This window comes from Muscardinus avellanarius (assembly GCF_963383645.1).
Source record: "Muscardinus avellanarius genome assembly, chromosome: 1".
NCBI lineage: Eukaryota > Metazoa > Chordata > Mammalia > Rodentia > Gliridae > Muscardinus > Muscardinus avellanarius.
The window spans coordinates 45,264,205-45,277,127 of record NC_137786.1 but is presented as its reverse complement, the minus strand read 5'-3'; the positions used below and the strand labels follow the sequence as shown (position 1 = coordinate 45,277,127).

Sequence of the window (12,923 nt, the reverse complement as noted above, 5' to 3'; positions counted from 1 at the left end):
CCGCCGGCTCGCCCCGCCCCGAGGCCGCGCGCTGGCGGGTCCCGCGCTGGCGGGCGGGAGGGGCCCGCGCGTTCCTCCTCCCTACCGGCCCGCATCCTTAAAGCACGAGAGCCGACGCCCCGCCTGCGGGAGAAGACTCCGGGATCCCGACGGGGAGCGGCCCGGCCGGTCGACCAGGACCTGAGGCGCCCGAGCTGCCCGCGGCTGGCACGCGAGCGCCTGGGCCCCGAGCTGGTGTTTGCGGGAGCGGCGAGGGGAGGGGTCCCGGGCGCCATCGCCCGCGACCTCCGCGCCGCCCGGCCCCAGGGCGCCCCCCGAGGCTCGCCTGCGGCCAGAGCCAGCCCCTGGGCCGGGCTCGGGAGCCCGCGCCGCCGCCGCCCGCAGCCGCCCCGCCGCCCGCGCCGGGCCGCCGGCCGAGACCATGTTTGACAAGACGCGGCTGCCGTACGTGGCCCTCGATGTGCTCTGCGTGTTGCTGGGTACGTAGCCGCCGCCCGAGGGGCGAGAGCGCCCCGGCCCGGCCCCCGCCCGCACCGCGCCCCGCCGCGGGGTGCCTGCGGCCTCGCAGCCCGGCCCGCTTCGCAGCCCGCACCCGGCCGCCGTCGCCGCTGCCTGCCTGCCGCCCGCGGGTGCTGAGCCCGGCTCTGCTTGGACGCTGTGCACGCCTCTGCGCCTCGTCCCTCGCTGCTGTCCTCTGTTTCCCGGTCCACTCTAGCAGCCAGGCGGGTGGACTCCTCCCTCCCAGGAGACAGAAGCGTGGTCAGGGGCTCCTCAGGTTCTGCAGCGAAACTGGAGGCTCCATGCACTAGGGCTTCTCGGTAGCAGGCACCAGTCAGTACCTGGATTATTTATTTTACTTGTGAGAAGCAGTTTAGCTTTTCGGCTATCAAAGGCTAGAATGGTCCTAATTAGAAGGTGTTCCTAGGTTGTAAATTGTCAGGTTGCAAGTGGGGATGGGGATGCCAAGTTTCTGCCTGTAGGTCTGCAGAAGCTCGCTTTTGCTGGGCAGGGTATCTCGGACCTGCTGCTTCCTCCTCCGCCCAGAGCTTGTCCTGGTATAGCTTTCCACCTCCTGTGACAGTTCCGCAAGGAGCACTAAACATTCTGTAGCTGCGGCAAACTTGGCGTTGTCTTCCTGATTGGACGACCTCCGTTCTGGAGTGTCTGGCCGCCAGGTGCTGCTTCTTTTGTGGAGAAAGAATTGGAATCATCTGGATAAGGGCTAGGCGTTGGGAGGGCATGGCTTTTACCTTTTTTATATGCATTATGTAAGACAGTTATGTTGTGAACTATTTATGTTATGGAAAATAGCAACAAGACCTGCTGGAGGTTTGGGTAGTCCTACTCAAGTTCAAGTAATCTAAGTAGTAGTGCTGGAAAGATCCCAGCGACCTCGGAGATGTGTGACTTTAGCATCCTAGATGCAAGTCTGCATACAAAGTCCTCTCAAAGATAGGAAATTCCCCAGGTTTAATCCGATAGTTGCTGAGTATTCCACTTTCTTGCTTTATCCTGACCATTTAAGAAAAATTCCTTTTTGTTATCTCTGAAACTTCTTTATTGTGTATCAGGACAATTCCTTTGTAGGTCCACGGCGAATTTAGAAATTAAGTTTAGGGGGATGAGGAGTATAGTTTTGGAACTGTCTTTATGGAAACATAGGCAGCCCTTTCAAACGTCAGGGCATATTAACAATGAAAATATATTCAAATTTGTTTATTTGCAATGAAAAATTTACCCTTGGTAAAGATGTTAAATTAAAAATGTATTTTGTACTCCATGTCAGTGGAACCTTGTTAGACTTGATTTATATTTAGTGAAGGGAGAGGAAAATATTCGGTCAGAAGTAATTTTGGTAATTCTAGTGTATTGGATATTATCTGATCATTGCCACATATTATATAATATCAGAATTATATATCAATTGTTTCTTTTCCTACTCTGGGTGGTTATTAATCTATAAAACATGATTTTAGCTGGGCATGGTGGCACATGCTTATAATACCTATACTTGTGAGGCTGAGACAGGAGGATTGCAGGTTCAAGGCCAGCCTCAGCTACTTAGTGAGGCCTTCTGCAACTTAGTGAGACCCTGTTTTGAAATAAAGAATAAAATAGGGCTGGGTGTGTAGCTCAAAGATAGAATGCTCCTGGGTTCCATCTCCAGAACCACAAAACAAACAAACAAACAAACAAACATGATTTTCCTCCCCTGAACACTGATCAGGAATGAAACGGGAATGAATCCATCTGAGGTAGCTGAAGTTGATGCTACTAAGCACAAACTCATATAGTAGATCTGCATTAATTTTTTTTTTGTGTGTGTGTGTGTGTATAATGGGAAGAACCTGTATGTATTGCATCTTCTGTGGCCTGTATTTTCAATATGTTGCAAAATCATATAATTGTCCTATAGAGGTTAGAGAAATTTTATTACTACATTGGATTAACAGTTGTAGGAATATGATGGCTTTGAAAAAAACCCTTAAAATGTCTCTGGTTTTGGAAAAAAGCTATCTTGTGGACCATCATTGTTTGTTTTAGAAAAAGACTTTGGATGTATTTGAAACATCTTTTATCTGTTTTAATATAACTGGTTTCTTTTAAAGTGGCACCAAATATAGTTTAAATGTATACTATTTATGTTCAATAAAAAAAAAAAAAGTAATTTAGTAGCCGGGCGTGGTGGCGCAGGCTTGTAACCCCAGCATTCTGGAGGCTGAGACCTGGAGGATCGCAGTTCGCGGACAGCCTCAGCTACTTAGTGAGGCCCTCTGCAACTCAGTGAGACCCAGTTTCAAAATAAAGAATAAAAAATAGGGCGGGGGGTGTAGCTCGGAAATCAAATCCCCAGACCCGCAAAAAAAAAAAAAAAGTAATTTAGTGTATTATCAAGATAATACCAGACTTCCATTTTTCTAAGTAGAAAGTGACTTCTTTACTGACTTACTTTAATTATATATGTAAGGTGACATTAGATTTAACATCAAGTCTCCATTACAAACAATAATATGGGCAGTGATGCTGAAGATAAAAAAAACTTTGTCTTGCAGACTTGTGGAAGATATTTATACAAACTCATTCTAGCTGGTGAGTCTAAGGATCATATTGAATTTGGTTTTTATTCACTTTATTGATGACAGGAGATTAGATTGGCAGTATTAAGTCATGGTAGCTTAAAAAGGGTTATCAACTTGGTATTAACTTTTTTTTTTTCTGTGAGGCATCTACAGGTTAGAGTTTACTATATCAACAAAAAGATAATTCAGCACTTCATAAGTACAGGGTTATGTAAAAGTGATTCATAATTATAACATGAATATGTTCCAGATTCTGTTAATGAGAAGCCCAGCATCATACAGTATATCCATTTTAGTACAGTGATGTTATGTGATTTTGTTACACAGGTGCTTTATAATTTTACCAAGGGAAATATCTGTTAAACACGTGTGTGTGTGTGTGTGTGTGTGTGTGTGTGTGTGTGTGTTTCTGTCCCCCTAAATCATCTTTACTCTCAGTGTGAAACATGAATTCTTCTATATACATGCCCAAATGATTAGTTCCTTCGGTAGATCTGATAAGTCTTGAAAAAAGAACGAAACGTTTGAGAGATAATTTATAATTGTTCCTTTTCTGAAATGAAGCATAGTCTTGCTGTCTTTTTCTGATTCTATTTTTTTTTTCTTTTTGGTGGTACTGAGGATTGATCCCAGAACATTCTACCTCCAAGCTGCACCCCAGCTCTTTTTAAAATTTTTTGTTTTGAAATAGCATCTTACGGGGTTGCTGAGCCTTGCTGTTTTGCAGAGGCTGTCCTTGAACTTGTGATCTTATTGTGTCCGCCTTCCAAGTACTGGGATTACAGGCATTTGCCGCCATGCCCACCTCTCTGGTTCTTTTGATGAATGATCCTATACTAGAAAAGGCTATGTACATTGAGTGCTTGAGGAAAGCTGCTCTATAGAGTAAGATGGTGGACTGGTACGGAAGTGGCTGTGTTTTAGCCCAGTCTATGAAGGCATGTTCTTCATGGTAGGTTTTGTGTGTGTGTGTGTGTGTATGATGTACTGGGATTGAACCCAGAAGTGTTCTATCTGAGCTACACCCCGTTCCCCCCAGCACTAAGTATGGTTCATGGCCAGGGTCCTGCACTGGCCACGAACCTGCGATCCTCCTGTCTCAGCCTCCCAAGTACTGGGATTGCAAGCATGTGCCACCACGCCTGGTCTTGGTAGTGTTTAATTGTAAAGGGTCATGCCATATTTTAGTCACCATGGCATAATGCTGCCAGTTACTGGACACTGAGTTCACTAATTGATTCAGTGTACATTGATTGAAGGTCAACAACTTGAGTGTACTGTTAGGTGCTACGTATACAAAGATAAATAGGATGGTCCCTACTTCGGGCTCAGAGTCTAATGAGATTAGAATGTAACCACAGTACTCTATGATAAATGCAGCAATGCAAGCATGGAATTAGGTGCCCTTTGAGCACAGAGACAGGCTGGTCTTGGCTGTATTTCATTATAGAGAAATGGCTTATCTGTTTATTCTAAGATGCAGAAATGCCAGTGTTACCTAGAATTGCTTTTAGATTTTTTTTCCTCCCTTTTTAACTTGATTTAGTTGTAGGAACCCAACTAAGTACTTATGTTTATGATTTATTTGCAGACAGTCTCATTATGTCTAGAGAATTTAAGTAGAACTGAATTTTTTTTTTTTTTTTTTTTTTGCAGTACTGGGGATTACAATCCGAGGACATTGTACCACTGAACGATATCCCCAGGCTATCTATCTATCTATCTATCTATCTTCTTTCTATCTATCTATCTATCTATCTATCTTCTACCTATCTATCTATTTTATTTATTTTGGGGGCAGAATGTCACTAAGTTTTACAGGATGGCCTTGAACTTGCAATTCTTTTTCAGCTTTTCAAGTACTGAAATTATAGGTGTGTGCCACTGTGTCTATCTTGGCAATAAAACCTTTCTACATGCTTATGTTTTGCTGGGTGGCCATCATTTAGGATACCTTTCTGTGCTACGTATTCTCCATTTGCCCCTCCAAATCTTTTCTCCACCTTGCCCTGTGCTCTGGGCAGCAATTCCCATGGGCTGCAGTATCTGAGCCCTTGCCTTTTGGTTTCTAGCTGGTTTTGGCCAGTATGAGGAATGTCAGCAGGAGCCTATAAGAGCCAGTTCCCTCCTGCTGGATTTTGTGTTACCAGGGATGTCCTGCGTTTTGTGTGTAGGTCACAGCTGCTATTTAGTGGCTCTATCTTTCAGCCATGAAGATCTTTCTGAGTTCTGGTATCTGTTTACTTTCCCTGTAGACCTAGAGATGATGATGTCTTCCTGGTGTCACTAGCTGAGGATGTCACCATCCTTTGCCACTCTCCCCAATCCTGCCTTCACCTTTGAAAATAGTTCCTTTACTAAATTCTCTTGCATATATTATTTGAGTGTGCCTTTTTTTTTTTTTTAACCAGGCCCCTACTGATAATACCCATCAATGTCCAAAACAGATTTGGGATAGCTCCCTTTCCTGTACTGGACGGACCTCAATTGCAGCTGCCCTTAATAGCAAATGTGCAAACGGAAGCCCATTGACAGTAGTGGTGGCTTTCTTAGGAGGGAGGGTTTTATGGTTCTGTCAACAAGCTCTAAATGTGGTATCACCATTATGCCAAACAAAGTGGATAGGTGTAGACAAAATCTGGTAGCAAAAACATTGACAGCCAGCACTAGAGGGTCGTGGAATCCCCGTTACTTGTTACACTAGTAATTATCTCAAATACTGATGACATACATTATCACCACAATGCTGGCATCATTCTGCCCCATAAGTATATCCCAAAGAGTAGGCCTTTTCCTAACCCCCAACCTCCCTTGAGAAGGAAAGGAGAGAGGAGAGGGGAGAGAACAAAAGGAAGGAAGGAAGGAAAGAAAAAAAGAAAGGAAAAAAGATGGATCTTGGAAAAATTTGCACTTGGTAAATAGCCTCCGGCATTTTGTTTCTTCCCTTTTCTCCTGACTGTTCACTCGCTAGCGTTAGTAGACTGTTGGGTAGGTGTTAGGCATTGTGTCAGGCACTGAACATAAAAATAAGTAAACAATTAGGACACGGTGCCTGTCCTGACTACTTGCCATTTTAGTTGTAGTAACTTCAATTTCGGAAACTTACTTCTGATGGCTTTGTTGTTTCTCTATTTCGTTATGTTTTTCTCTTTGCTTCCAGCCACAGAGAGAGCGCAAGTCTCAAAAAATGAACAAAAAATGTCATACCGGCCTCTTTAGATCAGACCAGACTCTTGTTGCAAAGCCTTTTTCCTCCCCTTTAAATGGGCAGCTTGGAAGCCTGGATGAAATTGTGACTTTCTGGCTCTGCTTGATCTCACATGGTTGAGATTTAATTTATCTTTTTGGAATAGAGTGTGGGAATGTTCAGTGAACTTTCCCACTGTATATTTTATAAATGTAGTTCTTTCTTTATATTCTCTTTGAATAATGTCCTTTTTGAAAATTTACAGACATGCTATGAATTGTTGTTAATCTCTTCCTTATTTAGTCAGTTTAGGCTGAGCTCTACCAAAGTTTCTGATATATTACTCAGTTTGGGGAATTCTCATTTTTTTTAAAATAAGTTTGTAAGTTTAAGCCGGGTGTGGTGATACATGCCTATAACTTGGGAGGCTGAGATTGGAAGATCACAGGTTCAAGGATGGTCTCAGCAATTTAGCGAGACCCTATTTAAAAACAAAAAATAGGGCTGAGGAAATGGCTTGGAGGTAGAATTCCTCTGTGTTCAATTCCAGTGTCACCAAAAAAGGAAAAAAAAAAAAGAATTTTAAATTGTTAATATTTACTTTACTTAAAAAAAAAATTGAAAACAAAAGTGACCAAACTCTCAAACTTTTGGTGAACTGTGTGCTTGAGTTTTGCTGGGTGGCCATCACTTAGAATACCTTTCTGTGCTACGTATTCTCCATTTGCCCCTCCAAATCTTTTCTCCACCTTGCCCTGTGCTCTGGGCAGCAATTCCCATGGGCTGCAGCATCTGAGCCCTTGCCTTTTGGTTTCTAGTTGGCTTTTGGCCAGTATGAGGAACGTCAGTAGGAGCCTGTAAGAGCCAGTTCCCTCCTGCTGGATTTTGTGTTACCAGGGATGTCCTGTGTTCTGTGTGTAGGTCACAGCTGCTACTAATAAATATGTTTGTCAAGTAGAACAGTCCTCTAATTCTACCAGCTATAACATAATTATATTAGTAGAAGTAACATCAGATAGTTTTGTATTAGGGACAGAAAAACACACTTTAAATATTTCCATGAGTACTCATGGAATGCCTTTGAAGCGTTTGAAGCTTGGTGTTTTATCAGTGATGTGTAAAAACCATACATGATATCCAAGTGGTGGTAATCTCAGGCATGATAGAAACTGATCTGTTTAGATCTGTGGTGAAGTATAATTAAACAAATGGAAAAACTGTTACTTTATAAAGTGGTAAGTCCAGAATTTCAACTTAACTCTAGTGAACAGAGTTAGCTGCACCTTTACTATTTTTATTGTCCAGGACTTGGGAATGGTTATTCTCCTTGTAAAAAGATGACTTAATATTCCTAAGACTTTTCTCTTTTTGATACTGGGGATTGAGCCCAGGGGCATTCTAACTGTGAGCTAAATCACCAAACCTATTTTTAAATTTCGAGACAGGGTCTCACTATGTGGCTGAGGCTGGCCTTAAATCTGTGATACTCCTGTCTTAGCCTCCCAGCTAGTGGGATTACAGGCGTGTCATCACACCTTTCTTTCTTGCTTTTTTCTTTTTTTTTTTTTTTTTTTTGGTAGTACTGGGGATGGAACCCTTCTACCTCCAGGCTGCACTCCCAGACCTACTTTATATTTTATTTGGAAACAGTCTCTTAAGCCAGCGAGGCTGCCTTCAAACCTGCACAATCCTCCTGTCTCTGCCTCCCAAGCGCCCAAGCACAGGGATTACAAGCGTGCACCACCATGCACACCTGGCTCTTTTTTTGCAGTACCTGGGATGGAACCCAGGGGACACCCCCAGCCCTATTTTTTTAGTCTGTTTGTTTGTTTGTTTGTTTCTTTCTTTCTTTCTTTCTTTTTTTGTGGTACTGGGGATGGAACCCAGGGGCTTTCTACCTCTGGACTACACTCCCAGACCTATTTTTATATTTTATTAGAAACAGGGTCTCACTAAGTTGCCGAGAGCCTAAGTAGCTGAGGCTGGCTTCGAACCTGCGCGATCCTCCCATCTCCGCCTCCCAAGCGCGGGGATTACAAGCGTGCGCCACCACGCTCGGCTGGCTCTATTTTTTTCATCTAACTATTGATTGACTATATATAGAGTGCTTAAAATAACACTAGGAGCTTGAAAATACAAGTGAGAAAAAGATGAAGTTTTCTGTACTAATGAAGAACCATTTACAAAAGTTTGTAAAGCCCATGAATGAATTGAAGCAGGGTTATCATTGGGAGACGGTGGGGGCTGGCAGTGCCAAGGAAGGCTTCTCTGAGGAAAGGATAGTCAAATTGTGAGATATTGACATTGAGATTTAAGGATGAGAATGGAGGAGCAAGCATAGGGGAGAAGGGGTGTTGAGTACCAAAGGAGGAAAAGACATATTGATGCAAAAGAAGCCACCCTGGCTTATGATATGCATCAGTGGATTGTGGTATTTATTTATTCATGGTCCCCCACACCCCACAAGTACTGGGGATTGAGCCCAGGGCTTCACCCACTGAGCTATAGCCCCAGCACCCCCTCAGTGTGGTATTCTTAATGGTGAATTTTGTCAACTTTACTTCTAAATATCAGAGTGGATAATAATAACTGACATTCGTGCTCTTGAGAAGCTTGTGCAGTCTCCTGGCGGCTTTGTGTAGGGAAGGTTGCTTGGTCATTATGCAAATGCTGGAACAGGCTTAGCATTAGGAAACTTGCCCCAGCAACTCACTTAAGAAGTGCTATGCTCAGGAATTGGGAAACTCAATTTTTAGGACTCCAACTTTTGAATACTGATTAACTGGTCCCGATTTAGGAAAGGCTGTGGAGCGAATAAGTTAGCTATACAAAAGAAATGATTACTGTAGGTGGCCTAGGTGAAATTATGAAGTAGCTATGAAGTTATGAAGTAGGTTCAGAATTTCTGCTTACTATAGTTTGAGCATACATATATTGTCTAAAAAAGGGACTTTAGTTGTTCGTAATTCAAACCCCTAATAACTATCAAGAGTAAGGGTATCCAGAATGTGACTGGTTTGCCCTGTTCAGTAACACGCCCGTGGCCTCTTCTAATAGCATTGTTCCTTCACAGGAAAAGATGACCTTTGCCCTTCCTGCACTTGAAGTGAATCATGTGCATGGTGTTCAGCCACCTTTGGTAAGGCATTCAGCAGATATAGTTAGAACCTGTGGTTTAGTCCTAAGTTGTCACTGCTTGGAAATGTTTCCTGAGTTGTTTTCAGGGTGGGGTGTCCAGGGAAATGACATATAGGAAATGTGTAGGGGAAGGGCTCTTTAGTTCATTGGCAGCTGGTGAGCTGGGCTCTGCCTTGCCTTTTGGTTCATTCAAGTCAGCAGTAGGAGAGATGGGTTGGTAAGGTGCTAGGGGTAAATGAGTAAAGAAGAAAAACATTAATTATTGAATGCCTACCATGGGCCTTGATAAATATTTTACATAAGCTTATGTAAAGTAAAAACTCTGTGAGGTGTAAAGAGTTAACCTCATTTTTATGCCCTACTAAGGGTGATAAAAAATAGTTGAAAAAATAAAACCTGTGGATCTTTAATAACTTCTTGCTTACTGTGGAAGACAGACTCATAAATAATAATGATAATATTGAATGATAAGTTATTAAGTGCCTGTTATGTCCTAGCACTGAGATTACCACAAGCAATGTCAGACAAGGTCTCTCTGTCCTCAAGAGGCACACAGAGCTTTGTAAAAGTAGATGGGCAGATACTTTAATGGAGCTGATCTTTAGTTCAAAACAATTTCCCTTGAGACCACTGTTTTTTTTTTTTTTTTTTTTTTAATGTGTGTGATACTGGAGGTTGAACCCAGAGCATTCTATAGTTGATCTCCTGAAAACTGCAATCCTCCTTTCTCAGCCTCCCAAGTGAGATTACAGGCATGCACCTGGCTAAAAGTACATTTAGTCAAACACTAAATTCTATTTTAATTATTTTTTGTTTTGAAACGGTCTCACTCAGTGGCCATTGGTCTCACTAAGTTATTGAGCCTGGATTCACACATGCCAGCCTCCTATTTTAGCCTTCCTACTGTACCACTGTTCTTCTTTACAGCAGAGATCATGTAAAGCCTTAAGAATGGTACTTTTGGCTTGTGCTAATTTCTATTAATGGTGCTTGTAGAAAGTTCAGAAGTATACCAGTCTATACCCATTACAAGGTCAAAACTCTGTAGTATAGTTGTTTAGAGAGAGTGTGTGGCAAGCCCGGTGTGATAGCACACCTGTAATCCCAGAACTTGGGAGGCTGAGACAGAAGGATCATAGATTCAAAGCCAATCACCACAACTTAGTGAGGCTCTCAGCAGCCTGATGAGGCCCTGTTTTCAAATAACAAATAAAATTGAAGCTGGGGGTGTTGCTGGGAAGTAGAATGCCTCTGGGTTTAATCCCCAGTGGCACGCACACGTGCACGCACACACACACACACACACACACACACACACACACGAATCTGGCACATGGTAGGCATTCAGGAGTTACATGAAGGAATAAGCAATACACTTGAATCAATCAGCCACTCACCTGGGGGCTGAATTCTACTTCACCCATTTCTGTGTGATATTGGGAGGTCACCTTGCCTTCTTATGTGTTTCTTCATCAAATGAGGAAGAAGGTGATGCTCATAGTGGCTTCCAGTGGTGTGAAATCAGAGGAGTTCATGTGTGAGACAGTGTTTGTGATGTGTTTAGCACAGTCCTGTCCTGCAGTAGGCACTCTCATGTTTCTGTCCTTGCTATTCTTATGATTAAGCTAATAAACCAATTTGGTACTGCTGACACATGCTATTTCCATGTGATTCATGTGCTGGCTGGCAACTTTTCGTTGGAACATTATTTTGTGTAGTCCTAGCTATGAACAATGGAACCTGGCTCATATTTCAGTTCCTAGTGCCCAGATTACAATGAAAAATGTTTTTGATTACTTCTGCCTCTTTCTGGAGTCAGATACCCCATCTCATTGTACTTCTGAGTGTTCACTAGGTGAGCTGTATTCCCACAGGTCCTAGCCAACCTACCCAAATGAATGTTCATGGTTCAAGAGAGAACAGGAAATTAGAACTAGGAATAAATGTATCTGTGAGGTGAGGATAGTATGGCTTGGATAGTTGTAACTTATCTTAGTAATAAGCTCCTGAAACAGGAAGATTTTGTTTCTTGAATATAAAACAGTCAGGAGTTAACTTAAAGTGCAAGTTGACTAAGCTAAACATATTAGTTCCTTGTAACTTCTTTTGATCAATAGGAATTTATCCTTTTTTCTTTTTTACAGAGTTTAAGAAAAGGATGCATGTAACAATTACACCCATCTCTAGGGTTCTGAGATAGTTGTAATTTTAGGTAATGTGTTTTCCAGAGAGAGCAGTTTGCTAAGTATGTGACTAAATGTACTGAAATTTGTACTTTTAGCCAGGTGCATGCCTGTAATCTCACTTGGGAGGCCGAGACAGGAGGACTGCAGATTTCAGGACAGCCTCAGCAACATAGCAAGACTGTCAGCAGCCTGTGTGGCCCTGTTTCAGAAACAAAATATCAAACGGGCTGGAGGTAGAATGCCCTTGGGTTCAATCCCTAGTATAAAACACACACACACACACACACACACACCCTCACTCTCATATTTTCATAAAAAATTTTCTTAAATGGTGTGTGTGTGTGTGTGTGTGTGTGTGTGTGTGTGTGTGTGTGTCGTACTGGGAATTGAACCAAGGGGAATTTTCCTCTGAGCTGGGTCCCCAGTCCTAGTTTATTTTTTACTTTGAAAAAGTTTTAAGTTACTGCCCACTGACCTTGAACTTGTGATCTTCCTGTCTCAGCCTCCCAAGTACTGGGATTATAGGCATGTTCCACCACACTCAGTTAAAAAAAAATGATTTCTAATAACACACTTTAAAAATCATATCCCAGCCAGCATGCTTGTAATCCCAGTACTTGGGAGGCTAAGACAGGAGGATCACAGGTTCATGGCCAGCCTCAGCAACTTAGTGAGACCCTGTTTCAAAATAAAAAATAAAAAATAGGGCCGGGGATATAGCTCAGAGGTAGAATGTCCCTGGGTTCAATCCCCAGTAATGCAAAAGAAAAAAAAAAAATATCCCAATTTGATTTAGAAAATATTCCTAGCATAGTTATGCAATGTAGCAGAAGTAAGTGACATTTATTATATTTTATTTTTTCAAAGTGTATGTGTAAGTGCATATTTACAATATGTTCTTTTCCAGATATTGTGTACATATGACCTAATGCACAATTGGAGAAAAGGTTTCTTAACTCATGATGTTATCAAAACTTGTTAGGCAGGTTATGGATAATGGTAACTTTATAGGTAGTGTTTTATATTTACATTTCTACATTAAAACTTTGTCCCCTACTATGGGTAAAATTCTAAGTGCTACTGTTGAATGTACAATGGATTTTTTCCCCCTTTTCAGGATTTGACATTATAGGTGATTTTCCAGTGAGTGGCAATTTTTGTGTAACTTTAGAAATTCAAACTATGATTTAATAGTAAAAGCAATTGCTTTGGAAGTCAGATTCTGACCTCTGCTACTTCCTGTGATCTTTATGGACAAGGTCACATGGTGGCTTCATTTAGTTATATGTAAATTTTAATGAAAATGGTGTCTGCCTTGCCTGTCTCCCAGGA

The 12,923-nt window shown here is 42.2% G+C and overlaps 1 protein-coding gene across 2 annotated transcripts in view; it reads left to right on the top strand.

Moving 5' to 3' along the window:
* Window positions 1-421: 421 nt before the first annotated feature.
* PLPP1 (phospholipid phosphatase 1) overlaps window positions 422-12,923 on the top strand; it is a gene marked incomplete at both ends in the record, with an annotated part of 89,869 nt that continues 77,367 nt past the window's right edge. For both annotated transcript variants that reach the window (XM_080706682.1, XM_080706681.1), the window contains one exon: window positions 422-479. In XM_080706682.1, coding sequence (XP_080562808.1) covers window positions 422-479 — 58 coding nt within the window. The remainder of the gene's footprint in view (window positions 480-12,923) is intronic.